Genomic DNA, 19,402 nt, shown 5'->3' with positions numbered 1-19,402 from the left:
ATGTGTTCCTTATTCTAAAGTGTTACCAAAAATAATAAAAAATTTAAATATGTATTAGTTACAAAAAAGTATCTCTTTTCAGAGATACTAAATAATCAATAATCAATATCAAATAGTACACACATTTTACAGTAGAAAACTATAGTTTTGTTAATTTCATATCAGAATGGGGGGAAAAGGATAATAAATATTTTACTTACTTTATCCTTGCCCATATTCTGCATGAACATATTCTACATCCCTAATCCTACCCAATACCTCAATTTAACAACTGCCTTACTATTAATAAGCAGCAAATTAGGAGTTTATTGAGGCAAAAGTCATAGTTAATGGTTTGTTAATAGCAAGAATTGGACCTTAAAATAAAGTGTGACTGACTTTTTATAGAACAGAGGTGCTCCTCTCAAAACATGTGACTAAAATGCTTGAAATTTCATTCAGAGTCCTTCAACCACAGATAATATTGTTCACTTTTTTAGGTTTTCCAGTGTCCTCATTAATTACCCCAAAGCAAACAGTTCAGATTTAAAATAATGTTTTGTTTCTTCTGCAAGGATCACATTGTATTTCAAATGTGACTATTTAGCAATGATTTATACATTATGTTATCATGTCATTATATGTTCCAGTCCCATTTGTTGGTTTATTCAACAAAGACCCCAACATTCAAGCTGAAAAGAATCATTAAAAATAAATACAGAGCAAAGAATACTTTAAAACAATTGTTGTAAATAAATGATTCAAACTGTGATTTAGTATGAAGACAAACCTGAATTGACGAACCTGTGCTCAACTTGAACTTCAAATAAAGAAGTGAAGTGTAGAAGCTAGTGAACCTTAAAACTGAGTATCTAAGAAACTGAAGAAATTAAAATCTTTTTCACCTATAAATCTTTGATGATGGTGAATTGTCATAAATCAAACAGCAGAAACTGTTTCAGTGCTAGTTTTTCTGAACTACCAACACCAACTCATAGTGACAACCTTATAAGGAACTTAAGTTCTAACTTGTTTGCCTCCCATCAAACACAAATATTTTAACTATGCCTGCATGTCCAGTTTTCATTTCAAAGAAAAGGCTTTGATTTCTTTGCATGTCAGATGTTTTTGAAATGTATTCTGGTTTGTATCTTAGTTTCGTCATTCACTTGTCTTTCAATCCTGCTTTACCACTCCTGTAGTTTTCAGGTGAGCATGAAGACAATGGCCATGATTTGCTGACTCAGAAGCTGTTTCTCAACACATTTTACATACAATGATGGCAAAAATGATCTAAGGCTGAGAATATGCATACTCTAGGCAAGGCAAGGCAAGTTTATTTATATAGCACATTTCATACACAGTGGTAATTCAAAGTGCTTTACATAAAAGAAAGTGAAATAGACATTAAAATCAATAAAAACATGGAAATAAGAATAATAAAAACAAGGAATTTTAAAATGATATAGAAAATGATTTAAAATAAATTTAAAGAAAATGATTATACATAAAATATATTGCAGTCAGTTCAGACATATAGCACAGTGCTCATTCAACAAATGCACAGTTAAACAGATGAGTTTTGAGTCTTGATTTAAATGTGGCTAATGTTTTAGCACATCTGATCTCTTCTGGAAGCTGGTTCCAACTGCGGGCCGCATAATAGCTAAACGCAGACTCCCCTTGTTTTGTGTGAACTCTTGGTATTTCTAACTGACTCGATCCTAATGATCTGAGTGGTCTGTTTGGTTTATATTCAGTGAGCATATCAGCAATATATTTAGGTCCTAGGCCATTGAGTGACTTATAAACGAGTAAAAGTACTTTAAAATCAATCCTAAATGTAACTGGAAGCCAGTGTAAGGACCTGAGGACTGGTGTGATATGCTCAGATTTTCTGGTTCTAGTCAGAATCCTGGCAGCAGCGTTCTGGATGAGCTGCAGTTGTCTAATGGTCTTCTTGGGAAGGCCGGTGAGGAGACCATTACAGTAATCCACCCTGCTGGTGATAAAGGCATGAACAAGTTTCTCCAAGTCTTGATTGGAGACAAAACATCTAATTCTTGCAATATTTTTGAGATGATAGTATGCTGATTTAGTTACTGCTTTGACATGACTACTGAAACTAAGGTCTGTCTCCAGAATCACCCCAAGATTTCTGACTTGATTTTTAGTTGTTTGACCCCTAGAGTCAAGGTATGCATTTACCTTGAGAACTTCATCTTTGTTTCCAAATTGCAATGATTTCAGTTTTTTCCTTGTTTAACTGAAGAAAGTTCTGGCACATCCAACTGTTAATTTCATCAATGCATTGGCAGAGGGAGTCAATGGGGCTGTAGTCACTTGGAGATAAGGCTAGGTAAATCTGGGTATCATCAGCATAGCTGTGATAGGCAATTTGGTTCTTCCTCATTACTCTATAGCACTCGTTTCCAGGAGAAAATGAACGAGGATTGAAATGTAGAATACGTAAGTCAACTGCAGGCTTTACTGAACTAGACAGTTCTGGGAAACCAGAAATATCTTATTAACCACTTGATGGAGATAATTCATGTATTGAGTCATTGAGGAATACATGGGTACCCCAAAATTATAAAAAAATTTCCCTCTCTTCCATTTTCCATATTAAATGAGGGGCCGCATAATGTTTATGACAAATGAAGCTTTGATTTTTTTTTTTTATTCTAAATTGACACTCACTTACTACTGTACTGTATACTTGTACATACATGGCAGTTATTTTCGTGTACCATTTCTACCTATTTTTATAAGCACTTTATGACACACAGATAAGTTGCATTGGTGTACAAGTCGATGTATAAAATTTTATCATTTTATTCAGAAATAATGTAAAATAAATGAAACGTTTGCAAACATTAGAAATCTGTTTTTATATTCCCCACCCTCCACAAAAAATCCTGTAAATTCAGTGACTGAAAAAGTGATTGTCGAGTTTTAAAAAGATTAGGCTACTTTATTTGCGAGTCAGTCGATGTAATTCCTTGTCAAGCAAGCAGTTAAAAATTCATGATGCTGTTAAAAGTTATAAGTGTAAGTAATAGATGTGAAACAATCTTACTATATTCCTTGTGCAATCTTGACAGATTTCCCAGATTGAGCTGGACGATGTGCTATATGAGTTTAGTCACTCCGTTTTGGCTATGTGGAAAAGTTGAAATATAAAATAGTAGTTTTCTCTCAAATGTACACTCGTAAGGGTTGAAACATGATACCTGCATCAATTAAGACTTTTGATTCTCTTTAATTATTTATTCCATCAAATTGATTGTGTTGTTGCATTGTAGTAATTCTTATTTGTTTTTGTATAGAACTTCACTATATCTAAAATAGACAGAGTGAAACATTAAAGACAAATTGAAGTGTTGAGTGAACATAGTGATGGTAATAGACAAGACACGTGTTTAGTTGTATCCAGATGTTTATTGTTGCTTAAAAGTGTACAACCAAAGACAAAGGTTCAAATGTATTACATTTGCAGACTTACTTAAGGGACATACATTTAAATGCTGTGAATTGAATTGTCCAGAAAGCAGGACCTGTAAAGGAATATCATTAATAGTTATGATTTCAAAAGTGTTATACTTGCCTGTTATTTGCAAGAACAGAAAAAAAGAAGAAGAAGAAAAAAAAGAAAAGAAAAAGCCATTAAAGAACGCTCCAGAACGCTGCAGATTCTAATCTGTGTGCATTTCATAATTTCCTACAGTTACTAGCTCTCATCCTTCCCAGTTTGAGACCGGTAACATTTATACATCAAAACAAATTTACTATCACAAAGAAAAAATGAGAAGACAGACCAATAAAAATGTATAAGATCATTAAGACTCTGAAAAACACTGATACAAACCAACTACAATTAAAAAAATAAAATAAATCACTCTCTCTCTCTCCCACACACACACACACACACACACACACACACAATAGAGAGACTGCTATCTGGTGGAAGATATGATGAATGTCAGGACCACCCACTTGATGGCCAGGGCTTCCTTTTCGACGGTGGCATAGTTCTTCTCGGCCGGGGTCAACTTTCTGCTGATATATAGGACGGGATGCTCCTCACCCTCTTGAACTTGGGACAGGACGGCCCCAAGTCCGGCGTCGGAAGTGTCCGTTTGTAGCAGGAAGGGGCAGCTGAAGTCCGGGGCTCGCAGGACCGGCTCCGAGGTGAGCGCCGTCTTCACCTTTTTGAATGCCTCCTCCGCTTCAGGTGTCCAGCACACCTTTTCCGGCTGCCCCTTCCTGATCAGGTCTGTCAGGGGGGTGGCTAAGGAAGAGAAGTTAGGGATAAAACAGCGATAGTACCCTGCCAACCCCAAAAAGGCTCGTACATGGGACTTCGTGCTGGGCTTCGGTGCGGATCGCACTGCCTCAACTTTTTTTTCTTGGGGTCGGATGAGGCCCCTTCCGACCTGGAAGCACAGGTACCTCGCCTCGGTCAGGCCCAGGTGACATTTCCGGGGGTTGGCAGTGAGCCCAGCCATACGCAGTTCTCTCAGCACCCTCCGCAGACGGTCCAGGTGGTCTTCCCAGAGCTCGGAGTGGATGACCACATCGTCCAAGTATGCCGCGGCGTATGACTGGTGGGGCCGTAGCAAGATGTCCATCATGCGCTGGAATGTGGCTGGGGCTCCGTGCAGGCCGATGGGAAGGGTCAGGTACTGCCAGTTCCCACAGGGGGTGCTGAAGGCCGTTTTGGGTTTGGCTGACTCGGAGAGGGGCACTTGCCAGTATCCTTTAGTTAGGTCCAGGGTGGAGATGTACCGGGCCCTTCCCAGGCGGTCGAGGAGTTCATCCACCCGAGGCATCGGGTATCCGTTGAACGCCGAGACTTCATTCAGGCGGCAGAAGTCGTTGCAAAAGCGGAGGGTGCCATCTGGCTTGGGTACCATGACGATAGGGCTGGACCACGGGCTGTTCGATGGCTCAATTACCCCTAACTTCAGCATTTGTTGGATCTCTTCCTCGATAGCCTGCCGACGAGCCTCTGGGACTCGGTAGGGCCGTTGCCGGACGATGACTCCGGCTGGTGTGCGGATTTCGTGCTGGACGACGTGCGTCCGCCCAGGGACCGAGGAGAACACATATGAGAACTGACCGACCAGGTGCTGCAGCTCCGTCTTTTGAGCCGCCGAAAGCTGGGGGTTTATGTCCACTACGACCGGGTCCACGGTCGCGAGGGCAGCTAGCTGGTCTCTTGTCCCTATCCACTTCTTGAGCAGGTTAATATGGTAGAGTTGGTCTACTCTTCGCCGCCCCGGCTGGCGGACACGGTAAGTGACTGGCCCGACCTTTTCGGTGATGGTATACGGGCCCTGCCAGCTGGCCAGGAATTTGCAGGCGGAATTGGGGACAAGGACCATTACCCGGTCTCCAGGCTGGAACTTACGGGGCTGGGCGGCTCGGTTGTACTGCCGTTACTGCACTTGTTGGGCTTTGGCGAGGTGCTAATGGCATGACCCGGTCGATCCGTTCCCTCATTTCTTTTACATGCTCGATGACTGAGTGGTGGGGCGCAGGTTGTTGTTCCCACGCTTCTTTGGCGACATCCAACAGCCCTCGGGGTTGGCGCCCGACGCCTGAGGAACTTCCCGAAACCCGAACATCACGTAGGGGAGCATGAGGTCCCAGTCGTGCTTGTCTTCGGCCACGACCCGCCGCAACATCTGTTTGAGGGTCTGATTGAACTGCTCTACGAGGCCGTCAGTCTGGGGATGGTAAACGGAAGTCCTCAGTTGCTTCACCCTAAGGAGGCCACACAGGTCAGCCATTAGCCGGGACATAAAGGGGGTCCCCTGGTCGGACAGTATCTCCGTGGGGATGCCTACCCGGCTGAAGAGCTCTCGGGCGATAGACTTAGCGTAGACCTGCGTAGACCGCAGCTCCCGCTCAGTCTGGTCCTGTCGAGCGGCAAGGTGATCCGCGTTCTGTTGCTGGCGGATACTGACCTCCGCTAGCCGTTGGAGGATTTCGTCCATACCGAAGAAACCGGGAGCAGCGGCCGCCTGGTAGAAAGAACACAGAGAAAAAAAACAAAAGAGTGCGTTGCTGTGAGATGTTCCTCCCACTAATATGCCCGCATTCTCCACCAGTGTGGCGGGGTGGAAGGAACACGCAACAGCAAAACTCAGGTGAAGGCCCTGGAGGGTGGATTTTATTAATAAGTGCTGAGATACGTGGGCGGTGACGTTGGTTTGACTCTCAACCGTGTCCAGGTGCGGGTGAGTCCATGGGGTGCTCGTGGCAGTGCTGAACGGTCACACACTGCTGTCTGGGAAAGAGAAGAGAGCGTAGAGTCAGGTCGCGAGCTCCAAGGAGAGGTTTCTCACCCTTCCTCTGTGTGCACGCTGTTTAAATAGGGCCAGGCTGATGAGGGGCAGGTGTGGCCGATCAGCCCGTGATGAGCTGTGTGCCGGTGCTCCTCGTGAGTTTCCAGGGCAACGCTGATGTGTCAAATATATGCTCGTCACAATATATTTACATTTACATTTATTCATTTAGCTGACGCTTTTATCCAAAGCGACTTACAATTGCTATATATGTCAGAGGTCGCACGCCTCTGGAGCAACTAGGGGGTTAAGTGTCTTGCTCAGGGACACATTGGTGTCTCACAGTGGATTCGAACCCGGGTCTCTCACACCAAAGGCATGTGTCTTATCAACTGCGCCATCAACACCCCTATATATGTTGGAAGTCCTGGCCTAATGGTTAGAGAGTCGGACTTGTCATCCGAAGGTTGCGGGTTCGAGTCTCCGGCCGGCAGGAATTGTAGGTGGGGGGAGTGAATCTCCAGCGCTCTCTCCACCCTCAATACCATGACTGAGGTGCCCTTGAGCAAGGCACCGAACCCCCAACTGCTCCCCGGGCGCTGCAGCATAAAATGGCTGCCCACTGCTCCGGGTGTGTGTTCACGGTGTGTGTGTGTTCACTGCTGTGTGTGTGCACGTTGGATGGGTTAAATGCAGAGCACAAATTTCGAGTATGGGTCACCATACTTGGCTGAATGTCACTTCACTTCACATATATGGTGTCTGAGAGGGCTATAAAGCATATCAACTTCTTATTGTGATGCATTATGGGAAGGAATGACCGCACTAGAATCCACTACTCAACAAAATGCCTGACACCCAAAGTTGAGCACATCTTTGGCCACTTAGAAAGTGTTGTGTATTCTGACAATATCAAATATTTTTTGCAACAAATTAATTGATAATGTATCATGTCTGCCTGTCTGCCAGGTGCTAAAGTCCTGCAGGAAAATGAAATCAGCATCTCCATAAAGCTTGTCAGCAGAAGGAAGCATAAAATGCTCTAAAATCTCCTGGTAGACGGCTGCATTGACTTTGGACTTGATAAAACACAATGGACCAACACCAGCAGACGTCACGGCACCCCAAATCATCACTGACTTAGGAAACTTCACACTGGACTTCAAGCAGCTTGGATTCTGTGCCTCGCCAGTCTTCCTCCAGACTCCAGACCTTGATTTCCAAATGAAAAGCAAAATTTACTTTTATCTGAAAAGAGGACTTTGGACTACTGAGCAAAAGTCCCGTTCTTTTTCTCCTTAGCCCAGGTAAGATGCTTCTGATGTTGTTTCTGTTTCAGAAGTGGCTTGGTAGCCCTTTTCCTGAAGATGTCTGAGCGTGGTGACTCTTGATGCACTGACTCCAGCTTCAGTTCACTCCTTGTGAAGCTCTACAAAGTGTTTGAATCAGCTTTGCTTGACAGTATTCTCAAGCTTGCGGTCATCCCTGTTGCTTGTGCACATTTTCCTACCCAATTTCTTCATTCCAGTCAACTTTGCATTTAATATGCTTTGATACAGCACTCCTTGAACAGCGACCCCTTTCAGTAATGACCCTCTGTGACTTACCCTCTTTGTGGAGGGTGTCAATGATCGTCTTCTGGATCATTGCCAAGTCAGCAGTGTTCCCCATTATTGTGGATTCAAAGAACAAGAGATTTTATACCGTATGTATGGTCATTTATTGAAACTCAAATGTAAATATTGTAATATTTTGAGATACTGATTTTTGACTTTCATTAGCTGTAAGCTCTAATCATCAAATTTTAAACAAAAAAACTTTTGAAGTGTTTTACTTTACATGTAATGAATCTAAAATATATGAAAGTTTCACTTTTTGAAATAAGTTACAAGAAAAAAAGAACTTTTTCACCATATTCTAATTTTATGAGATGCACCTGTACTGTACATTAGTAAAGACTAAGTGCTAATGTAAAGGGGAAAAAATCGGAGGCAATACAGAAAATTAATACAAATGAATGACAAAATGACAAAAGAAGCATACCACATCATAAAACAGAGCAACAAAGATACAGAGCTAATTTTCAATTCACATAATTGTCTAGCAAAGATTATTATTTGATTGATTACTAATTTCATTGATTATGATTTACACTAAAGATAAAAACAAATATTAAAATAAATAAGCATTCTTTCTATTCTGCCCTAAACTAAACTGCTAGTGAAATAATTTGCAGAAATAGATTGGAACTCCAGTGTCGTTCTCCCTGAAGGTTCTTACTAATTCCTTGGTGTGTTCAGATCATTTATTTTATTCTCTTATTAGTCGATATGGGATTTTGTTATTTTCTGGCCATTTAAAGCCTCATTTTTTAAAAGTGATTTCACTTTTAACAGTTTTTCTCAATTCAGTTTTTACAATTTTTTCATCTGATTCCTTTCCATTAAGGCCAAAAACAACAGCAATGTCCGTAACATAACGGAACCTGTCCTCTTCCCTGAAAGCTTGACTTTTCAGTAGATCAAGAAACTTCTTACAATGTGATTCAGCATTTGTACTCATTTCACGTGTAACCCCCACTGGAACATTGATCAAAAAATTTGACTCTGATATCTCTTTATTCAGCTATAACCATTGATCCCCATTCAACATTTTACAGCTCTTAATATCTGTATAATAATAATAATAATCTAGGTTGATTTTGATGTTTATAAATATACTTTTCATCAATCATCAATCAATTAACATCGCCTCATACTAATAAATTCTGTAAAAGTATTGTTCATTATTCATCAAGTGAATTGTTCCATGCAATTTACTAGAAAAAAAAAAAAAAGAGTTTATGCATCTACCATACAGAATTGTTCTACCATTACCTTAATACTGAAGTTACTGAACTCAATATGGTCAAAGCTTGAATTTCCTGGCTTCCTCTTTTCCACCTCAATCTCCATCCCAGACTGTTTCTTGATAGCAGAGCGATCTGCTTTCTCTTCTTTGTGTGAATTGTTGTCAGTAATTAACATTTTAGTCCGAAAAATATGTATTCACAAATGATCAAGCACTTTCAATATCAAATATTATATAAATTATACAGTAGAAAATATTTCTCTAATTTTATCATTTCATATTGGAAAGAAAAAAAATGGTATTTTACTTAATTTATCCTTGCTTGCAGATTCTCAGGCTAGAGATCGCAATAGTGGTGCAAATAATTGAAAACTAAGAGAGAACCATAACAGAAACATAATATAACTGGTAATACTGGTTAAATAAATAGGTTTTGAGTTTACAATTAAATTCATCCAGTGTGGTTATTGTCCTAAGAGCCAGGTGCAATGTGTTCCAAAGCTTAGGAATCCTAACAGAGAAAGACCTGCCACCCATAGATGATCGACTAAATCTCAGTACACAAAGACGTTTACACCCATATGATCAAAGTGGTCGAGAGGGAATGTCAGGAGAAAGTCAGAGAGATAGGAAGGAGCAAGACCACTGAGTGACTTAAATGTAGGCAGAAAAGTTTTGTAAATAATACGAGAAGACACAGATAGCCAGTTGATGTTACATAGAACAGGAGTGATATGAGCAGACCATTAGTAATTAACATTCTCAGAGCAGAGTTTTGGATATATTGCAAACTGGAAATAGAGTGCACTGGTAGTGCAGAAAAAAAGAGCATTATAGTAATTGAGGCATGCTGTGCTAATGATTGAGCATATTTTGAGCTGACATAGGAACAGAGTTTTGTAATACAACGAAGTTGAAAAAATGCAGCTTTAGAGAGTTTACTAATATAAGCATCTAGGCTCAATGAATAGTCAACAATGTTACCTAGGTTTTTGAAAGTGGAAGATGGAATAATTGATGTAACTTCAAAGTCAAGTCTAGGAGCATTAGTCATATTTTTTTGTTAGAGTTGAGGGGCCGGTAATTAAGATTTCTGTTTTAGTCAAATTCAAACTGAAAAAATGGAGTTCAGCTCAAGTTCAAGTTTTTAACTCACTGATACAATGAGATAGCAATGCAGTCTGGTGAATCGAGTCTAGTTGGCAAGCAGTATGTATCTGAATGTCATCTGCATAACAGTGGTACTGAAAACCATGGTGGTGAATAATTTGTTCGAGAGGCAAAATGTACAATAAATAATAAATATTAATGGGCCGAGAACGGAGCCCTGTGGAACACCCTGTTTGACTAAGAGTGGGAGATTTATAGTTGTGCATGGTGATGTAGTGTTGTCTGTCTATCAAAAAGAAGAAAAACCAGAATAGCCCAGCTCCTGAGAGGTGCATGAGTAATAACTTATGACAGACAGTGTCAAAATCTGAGCTGAGGTAAAATAATAAGAGTATTAAAAGATTGCCCACGTCACCAGAAAGTAGGAGGTTACTGATAACCCTTACTAAAGCAGTTTTAGTACTGTGATGTGAATGAAAACCAGACTGAAATATATCATCAAACTGATCATTGAGAGCTACCAATGACTGCAGTTCAGTGGTGAAAACTTTTTCCATGATGAGACAAATGGTAGGTTAGAGATTGGGCGATACTTAGTGAAGACAGTTTTTTAGACTTGTTTTTTTTTTTTTAAGAATAGGAATAACAGCAGCAAACTTGAGTGAAACTGAAACAATGCCAAAAATGAGAACCATATGTACAAAATGTGAAATAGGAGCAGAAACGACAGAGGTACAGGAATATCGGTACAGAATTGAACCGGCATGAAGAAGGATTGGATTTCTGTGTTATTTCACTAATTAAGATGGGGTTAGTCAAGGTAAAGTTATTGAGTGTTTGAATAGACTGAGCTTACTCACAAGCATAAGTGGTAAGTTTTACACCAAAAGTCCCACAATAAAGCATCCAGCTTTTCCTGAAAGTGATGCAAAAAAGAATAGCATGAGTCATCACACTCTTGCTACCCAACCAGGCAGTAAGCCAGTAGAAAGACTGGTAAGAAAAGTGTCAATTCACAGTAGGCCGACAACGGAGAGTTGTCAACGACAACAGAAAAGTATGCCAAGCAGTAAAATGAAGTCCAGTTCGCCAAAGTCTGTCAAGCCAAGCAGAGAAAGCAAATCCAGTTTGCAGACCAAAAAGTAATAAACACAGATGATCACAAACAAACAACCCAGCAAGGAATGGCAGCCAGATGTGCACAGCGAGCGTTCCCACTCTGGAAGTCTCAGATGAAGCTGGTAGACATTTTATAGAACAGAGGTGCTCCTCCTCCAACATGTGAAGTGGCAAAAACAGACTAGCATCTGGTCATTAAAATGAAAAGTACATTCCATTACAGTGACTCAACATTGATACCGTAAACTGATGAGAATAATTAAATCTAATAAATAGCACTGAATACTTTAAACTAATAATTATATTTTAGATAAACCCAACCATGCGTGATTCACAGTTAATAACAAACATGAATTTCTGACCCAGTGTTCAACTAACCTTCACTGACCTTCAAACTGTAGATGTTGGTGATCCATAAAACTATGTATGAGTTACTGAAGAAATTAAAATTAACAACACACATAAATATTTGATGATGGTGAATTGTCATACATCAACCAGCAGAAGATGCTTTAGTGCTGATTTTTTATTTTATGGAAGTGAAACATCTGATAGGACATGGGACAAATCTGGATCAGGGGCATCATAAGTAAATGTAGAAATTTAGGTTACAATTTGATTAATGTACCTCTGGGCTAATGAATCAAACTGTTGAGTAATGTATCACTCTCTTCTTTCAAATCCCCAGTCAAATGATTAAAATGATCATCATAGTAATGCATCATTGCTTCATTTGGAGGCTTTAATAAACCAGAAACCCTAAGAAAACAGTTAAAGTTATGGAGATAATGAATGTACAGTATTCAGTCACATTAATGTATCAAAATTAATTTAATATCCCAAAGAAGCAGAGGAAAGACAAATAAGAATTTGAAAAACACAGACAAATCATTTACAATGAGAAATTAACATTCACAAATTTTAAACCTGAAGTCTACCATAAAGAAATGAGACAATATACAAACAAATATACAATTACACAATGAACAACAGCCACCATAATGATTATCTAAATGAACTCAAATCACATTTAATACACAAACATAAGGTGAATGTCTGAAACTTGTACTTCATAATAGGCAAAATTACAACAAAAATCTATTCTGATTGGGCCGGTCAGAGGAATGGTTTCATTTAACAGTAACTGCATATACATATATGTATTATATAGTATACAAAGTAAACTAAAACAAAACTCATACATTTGCAAATGACTTAATATCACCAGTGGCTTAAACACAAACAAAATAACAGCAAATCAAAGCTGGAACATGGCTCAACAGTACTGAAATGTCATGGCATCCCATTCTGAAAACTTATTATTATTGATAAACGGTGAAAACATCATTCATTTTCCTTTGTGGACAGAAAGTGTGAGACTAAAATTGTAATTCATATTTTGTCACCACATGAATCTTTGTGCAGCAGTACTGCCGGGCCATTGAAATGTTTTATAGATGAATATGTAAACTGTAGCTGCGTTAACTGCGGTGTAGAGGCCAAACTCGAGCAGCAGTCTGGGTAAAGACGGTACAGGGATGTGGACGCGATATAACAGATACGGAAGGATAAAATATCGGAACTCCAGCAGTTTCTGCGGAACAGTGGCTGCCACCAGACACGTGGAGAAAACTAGTAACCAAAACAACGACTTGGACCTCAAAGTATCTACAAAATTCCATGCTGCAAACACATATCCAGGGACTAAAAGGAAACGGACAAGCTCATGTCTCTGGAAAATCCTTTTCCATACATAAAATGGAAAGTGTCTGTTGTCTGCAAGGAGGTATTTGTGAACAAATGTGAATTTCCAGACTAAAAACAGGGAGAACGTCATCAGTATGGCATAAATTAAGGGCTGCTTTTTTAAAGACTGTAGAAACCTGACTATCCTTTGGTAACTCAGTGAGGTAGGAAGAGAAAATATAAGAGTAAATGACAGGAAATAGAAAATCTGAGGAAAGTTCATGCAGGCTTCATGATTACTACGATCTCCAACCACAATTCCATCGTTTAACACAACGAAAACTGCAAAAACAACAGCTACAGCAATATATGGCCATGTCGACAAGACCACGGCTTTTATATTGTTGGGTGTTTTGAGGAATTCCAACAGGAAACGCATCACTCTCATTGCCCCATTGATGGTTAGAGGGACCTGAGAAGGTGACTTTTCGTCTCGCTTCTTCGACTGTTCAGTCCGCCAGCTCTCGTCCATTTTTTGAGCCACCACGGTGCCAGCACAGAACGCCACCCAGATGATGCTGGTCTGGCGAAAGAGGACGGCGCAGACGCCGAGAAGTGCCGCTGCTTTGTGGCTTCCATACAGCGCCATGAGGTACATGAAGAGGGTGAAGAATGTGGAGCCAGCGTCAGTATAATACAGGAACGTGAAGAAGTACAGCACTGGGAACATGGACAGAGCCAGGGCAGAGAATATTCGACGAGTGGCAGAACGGGACTAGAGAGAGAGAGAACGAAATATAACAGTATTGCACTCAGTTGATCTGAAGGCGTCACTCAACTTAATACCAAGGCTATACAAAAAGTTGTTTTGGGTGATTGCCAGGTGCCTTTGGTGAACAAGCTATACATTTTCCAAGCAATCAGATTTACAATTTCCACCTGGTGGACAATAAAAAGGGCTAAAAATAAAATAGACTGCAACCCAGCACAATGCTGAAAAACAATTAAAATCTGAGCAACCACAATTGTTTTGCATGCGCAAGCACCAGTCACAGTTTCCATGGTTAATGACAAAATCTAGTTACTGTGTATTTACTATGAAATTACTATTATATTTATTGAAAATTCTGTATATACATTCTCCTAGCATATATAACTTTCAATAAATACAATAGTAATTTATATACATTTATATGTGCGTGTCTGAGATATATACACACACACACACACACACACACAGGCCACTTTATTTGGTACACCTTGCTAGTACCGGGTTGGACCCCCTTTTGCCTTCAGAACTGCCTTAATTCTTCTTGGCATAGATTCAACAAGGTGTTGGAAACATTCCTCAGAGATTTTGGTCCATATTGACATGATAGCATCATGCAGATTTGTCGGCTGCACATCCATGATGCAAATCTCCCGTTCCACCACATCCCAAAGGTGCTCTATTGGACTGAGATCTGGTGACTGTGGAGGCCATTTGAGTAAAGTGAACTCATTGTCATGTTCAAGAAACCAGTCTGAGATGATTTGAGCTTTGTGACATGGTGCATTATCCTGCTGGAAGTAGCCATCAGAAGATGGGTACACTGTACTCATTAAGGGTTGGACATGGTCAGCAACAATCCTCAGGTAAGCTGTGGCGTTTAAACGATGCTCAATTGGTACTAAGGGCCCCAAAGTGTGCCAAGAAAATATCCCCCACAACATTACACCACCACCACCAGCCTGAACCGTTGAGACAAGGCAGGATGGATCCATGCTTTCATGTTCTTTATGCCAAATTCTGACCCTACCATCTGAATGTCGCAGCAGAAATCGAGACTCATCAGACCAGGCAACGTTTTTCCAATCTTCTATTGTCCAATTTTGGGTAGCCTCTGTTTCCTGTTCTTAGCTGACAGGAGCGGCACCCGGTGTGGTCTTCTGCTGCAGGGTTCGACGTGTTGTGTGTTCAGAGATGGTATTCTGCATACCTTGGTTGTAACGTGGTTATTTGAGTTACTGTTGCCTTTCTATCATCTCTACCCAGTCTGCCCATAATCCTCTGACATCAACAAGGCATTTTCGTCCACACAACTGCCGCTCACTGGACATTTTCTCTTTTTCGGACCATTCTCTGTAAACCCTAGATATGTTTGTGCGTGAAAATCCCAGTAGATCAGCAGTTTTTGAAATACTCAGACCAGCCCATCTGGCACCAACAACCAGTCCACGTTCAAAGTCACTTAAATCCTCTTTCTTCCCCATTCTGATGCTCGGTTTGAACTTCAGCAAGTCGTCTTCACCACATCTAGATGCCTAAATGCATTGAGTTGCTGCCATGTGATTGGCTGATTAGCAATTTGTGTTACCAAGCAATTGAACAGGTGTACCTAATAAAGTGGCCGGTGAGTGTATGTATACATACATACCTACCTTACCCTCTTAGTAATTAATATATAATAAATTATGATGCTTATGCATGTTTATAACATCTCATTTGGTTATAGTTCATCATTTTTTATATAACTTTACATCTTAGCAACCAGCAGCCCACAAGTAACAGTCACAGTTTCTTCAGATAATGAAAATAAAACAGATTTACTATTAATAAATTATTATATTTATAGAAAATTGATCCCATGCCCACTAGTGTAATAAAAAAAGATTAAATAGTAATAAATTTGTCATTTTTTCTTTATTTTTGGCTTGCCTCCTAACCATGCATCCCTTCAATAATAAATAATTATAATGAACACTTTTAAAATCAAGGAAATTTGACTTTTTAATTAGAAATTTAGTAATAAGTCTAATTATTCTCTCTTGCTTTTAAATAATGTGTAGGTGGCCTTTATCTCTCTCTCTCTCTCTCAACTGTGATTTTTTTTTTTATTTACAATATTTTTTATATTGTTTTCTTTTTGTTGGTATTTAATTTTATCTTTGAATTGTAAAGCACCTTGGAAAATAAACATTGTAATTATATGGTGCTATATAAATGTGTAAGTTGCTTTGGATAAAAGTGTCTGCTAAATGACTAAATAAATATAAATAAAATGACTAATGACTAAAATCGGCTGTTGGGGGTGGGGAGATCACCAATATAATTCAATACAAATAAATAAATAAATCAGACACCTTATCTTTCATGTGCAGTCTGCAGATGATCAGATAGATTATGTAGAGATTCCCACTATTAAAGAGCAGATTGATGAATCTCAGCATGGCAGTAGAGCAGACCACACTGCCCTTCAGATCCGCCAGCCACACCACCGGCCTGATCAGACCCACTGATGCCAGATACAGCCCGGGGAGAGTGCTGATCATCGGATCCCACTGTGGAAATAGACACATGAGCATTGAAGCCTAAAAATACAAACACACGGAGACATTCATTAACACTCATACCTCATGAAACTTCCCCTCACAGTACTTCTGGGCCTGAGGAACATGGAAGATCTCATCCATGTACGGATCTCTCTGCTCCCGAGTGATTTTGGAGAACAGAAGGCAGGATATGAGAAAGTTAACGCTGCACAGAGCTGTGAAGATATAAACCTCAAATCTCTCCATCCTTATCCAAACAAACACGAAAACACTCAATCTTTGATGACACACTTATGGAAATGAATGATATATGATATGAAACCGATCTTCCTCCAGAGTGTCAAAAATGTGCAAATATATGCAAAAAGCGCATTTTTAAGTTTATATGACAGCTTACTGGTACATCACATACTAGAGTCCGTTTCGAAACCGGAAGCGTGAACAACAGTTCCACGCCGATAATAATAATAAATCTGTTGTAAGTAATAATGTAGTAATATTTAAATATGTAACGTTACATCCCATATACTATGATATGTTCCTTATTAAATATGTTATTTAAATAATTTCATAAAGAGTTTTATCCTCTAGTAAGAATAATTGTTTAAATACATCATGCAGCCTATAAAGATTAGTGCCTGACGCACAGATCTGCCTGTGCAATCTCAATATAATTGAATAAAATAAAAAATAAAAAAACATTTAACAGAAGCAGTGTGCCAATGTAATGTAAATTCTACTTCAGAAGTATCTGAATTAATTTACTACATTTATCATCTGTGCAGTGCCCCCGAAAAGCTTTGCATTTAATGAAAAAAAAAAAACACAATAAAAAGTTTATATATATATATATATATATATATATATATATATATATATATATATATATATATATATATATATATATATTATTATTATTATTATATACGTCGATCACAGCTAGTCGACCAATTAGAAACGACTTCTGAGCCAATAAGCTCCGCCCATTTCAGAAAATTTCCGCATAATAGCCGCTCCTCCAGTGTTTTGTTTCTGTAGTTGTCATATACTTTATAAACAAAACTTTAACTGTATATTATTTAATGTAGGGATTTGTAATAAGTTTAACATCACCAACAATTACCAAGTCGGAACATTTCCATCAGGAACGGACGGTGTCACATTATTATTGCTCCGTGTATGGCCACACTGGGTACCGCATCCTGTCTAGATAAAGTTCACTTGTCTTGTCGTACTGAAGACTTTAAAGTATTAATAATGCATGTCACGCAGGACTTAGAACTGTTTCCCGAATACACGGTGACTCAACTGCTCTTCAAAGATGTCAAAAATGCGACGGAGTTGAGAAAAATGGCAGTGAATGGAGAAATAAAAGGCGCCTTGATCAATCCATCAATGGTAAGAGACGTTAACACATATCTCTTATGCTTACCGAGGCTGTGTTTATCGCATAAAACGTTCAGTTAAAACAGTAATATTGTGAAATATTATTGCAATTTAAAATGCCTGTCTTCTGTTTTAATATATTGCAAAGTGTTGGTAAATCTGAATAAGTGAAGTGACATACTGCCAAGTATGGTGACCCATACTCGGAATTCGTGCTCTGCATTTAACCCATCCAAAGTGCACACACACACACACACACACACACACACACACACCCACCCACCCACCGACCGTGAACACACACCTGGAGCAGTTGCCATAGGCCTGCTATGGTTGCCATAGAATTGCCATAGGCCTGTATTTTGTCATATATTTGCCATATATTTACTAGTTTCATGTTCTCTTTAAAGGTTGTGGATGCATTCCAGATCCTGGTGGCAGCAAATAAAGCAGTTCACCTTCATAAAAATGGGAAAATGAAAACCCGGAGCCTTTACTCTGAAATAATTTTTAATCTTTCACCCACAAACAACGTGAGTGATATTTCAGTTCAGGAACACAGCTGACTCAACTTTATTTGTTTGCAGTGTGCAGTTTTAATAAAGTTTAATGTTTGGCAGATATCTGAAGCATTCAAAAGGTTTGGGATCTCGGACAGTGACAGTGCAGTTCACATTGTGTTCGTACACAACAAAGACGAGACCCTCAACATCCAAGACATCATCTCAAAGGTGGACGGAGAACAGATTGCTGTTGATCGAGTGTCTGATTTGTCTGATGCCGCCAAGATTAAAAAGGTATGTCTCCTTTCACATAGCATTGATGTAGAACAATTTAGGGTTCATCGTTTATTGCATTTGTTTGAAATGTACATCTGTGTCTCTCGTTACAGCTCTACAAAATCGCACCACAGGAGGAAAAGTGTGGCAGTCTTTTGGACGCTGTTGTTTGCAGGATGGCCACTAAAGATGTTGCTTAGCTAATCAATACGTTGATATTTATATTTTAAATAAACCCACACTGTATTTCTACACTGTCAGATCTCATATAGTGGAACATGTGAAAAAATATTGTATATATCCCTATTTTATATGAAAAATAGCATCCCTTGTGACACATTGTTAGCATTCTTTAATGTAGATGTGAGTGAGCCATTTTCAAATATGACGTGTTTTCTTATTTACAGTTTCCAACTAGGCTCAAATTTTCAAGGGGCAGATCATAGGATGCATGAGAGAAAAAAAATTATTATAAGACAACATATTTCTAGAGCCTGGACACTTTTCTTATAAAGTTTAAAATGGCTTATGCGAACATATGTGACCCTGGACAACTTTAAAGGCGATTTTATCAATATTTAGATTTTTATTTGCACCCTCAGATTTCAGATTTCCAAATAGTTGTATCTCGGCCAAATATTATCCTAACAAACCATACATTTATGCATTTAGCAGACGCTTTTATCCAAAGCGACTTACATTGCATTCAAGTTACAGTTTTTACATTTTATCAGCTCTTGCTTTCCCTGGGAATCGAACCCATGACCTTGGTGTTGCTAGCACCATGCTCCACTATTTGAGCTACAGGAAAGCCTTGCTGGTGTTACTACAAGACATCAATGGAAAGCTTATTTATTCAGTTTTGAAAAACTGACACTTACGACTGGT

The 19,402-nt window shown here is 39.3% G+C and overlaps 2 protein-coding genes across 2 annotated transcripts; one reads left to right on the top strand and one right to left on the bottom strand.

Moving 5' to 3' along the window:
- Nucleotides 1-11,867: 11,867 nt before the first annotated feature.
- Nucleotides 11,868-16,780, bottom strand: alg10 (ALG10 alpha-1,2-mannosyltransferase). Its single transcript, XM_079399102.1, has 3 exons — nucleotides 16,431-16,780; nucleotides 16,161-16,358; nucleotides 11,868-13,812 (listed from the first exon to the last, which is right to left on the bottom strand). Exons 1-3 carry the CDS (start codon nucleotides 16,593-16,595, stop codon nucleotides 12,754-12,756), a joined length of 1,422 nt encoding a protein of 473 aa, XP_079255228.1. The 5' UTR covers nucleotides 16,596-16,780; the 3' UTR covers nucleotides 11,868-12,753.
- Nucleotides 16,781-17,339: 559 nt separating this feature from the next.
- On the top strand, nucleotides 17,340-18,766 carry tprkb (Tp53rk binding protein). Its single transcript, XM_079399280.1, has 4 exons — nucleotides 17,340-17,747; nucleotides 18,146-18,268; nucleotides 18,356-18,532; nucleotides 18,628-18,766. Exons 1-4 carry the CDS (start codon nucleotides 17,529-17,531, stop codon nucleotides 18,712-18,714), a joined length of 606 nt encoding a protein of 201 aa, XP_079255406.1. The 5' UTR covers nucleotides 17,340-17,528; the 3' UTR covers nucleotides 18,715-18,766.
- The last annotated feature ends 636 nt before the right edge of the window (nucleotides 18,767-19,402 follow it).

Source organism: Barbus barbus (genome assembly GCF_936440315.1).
Source record: "Barbus barbus genome assembly, chromosome: 39".
Lineage (NCBI taxonomy): Eukaryota > Metazoa > Chordata > Actinopteri > Cypriniformes > Cyprinidae > Barbus > Barbus barbus.
The sequence above is the reverse complement of the archived record's forward strand: the minus strand, read 5'-3'. Positions and strand labels throughout refer to the sequence as shown.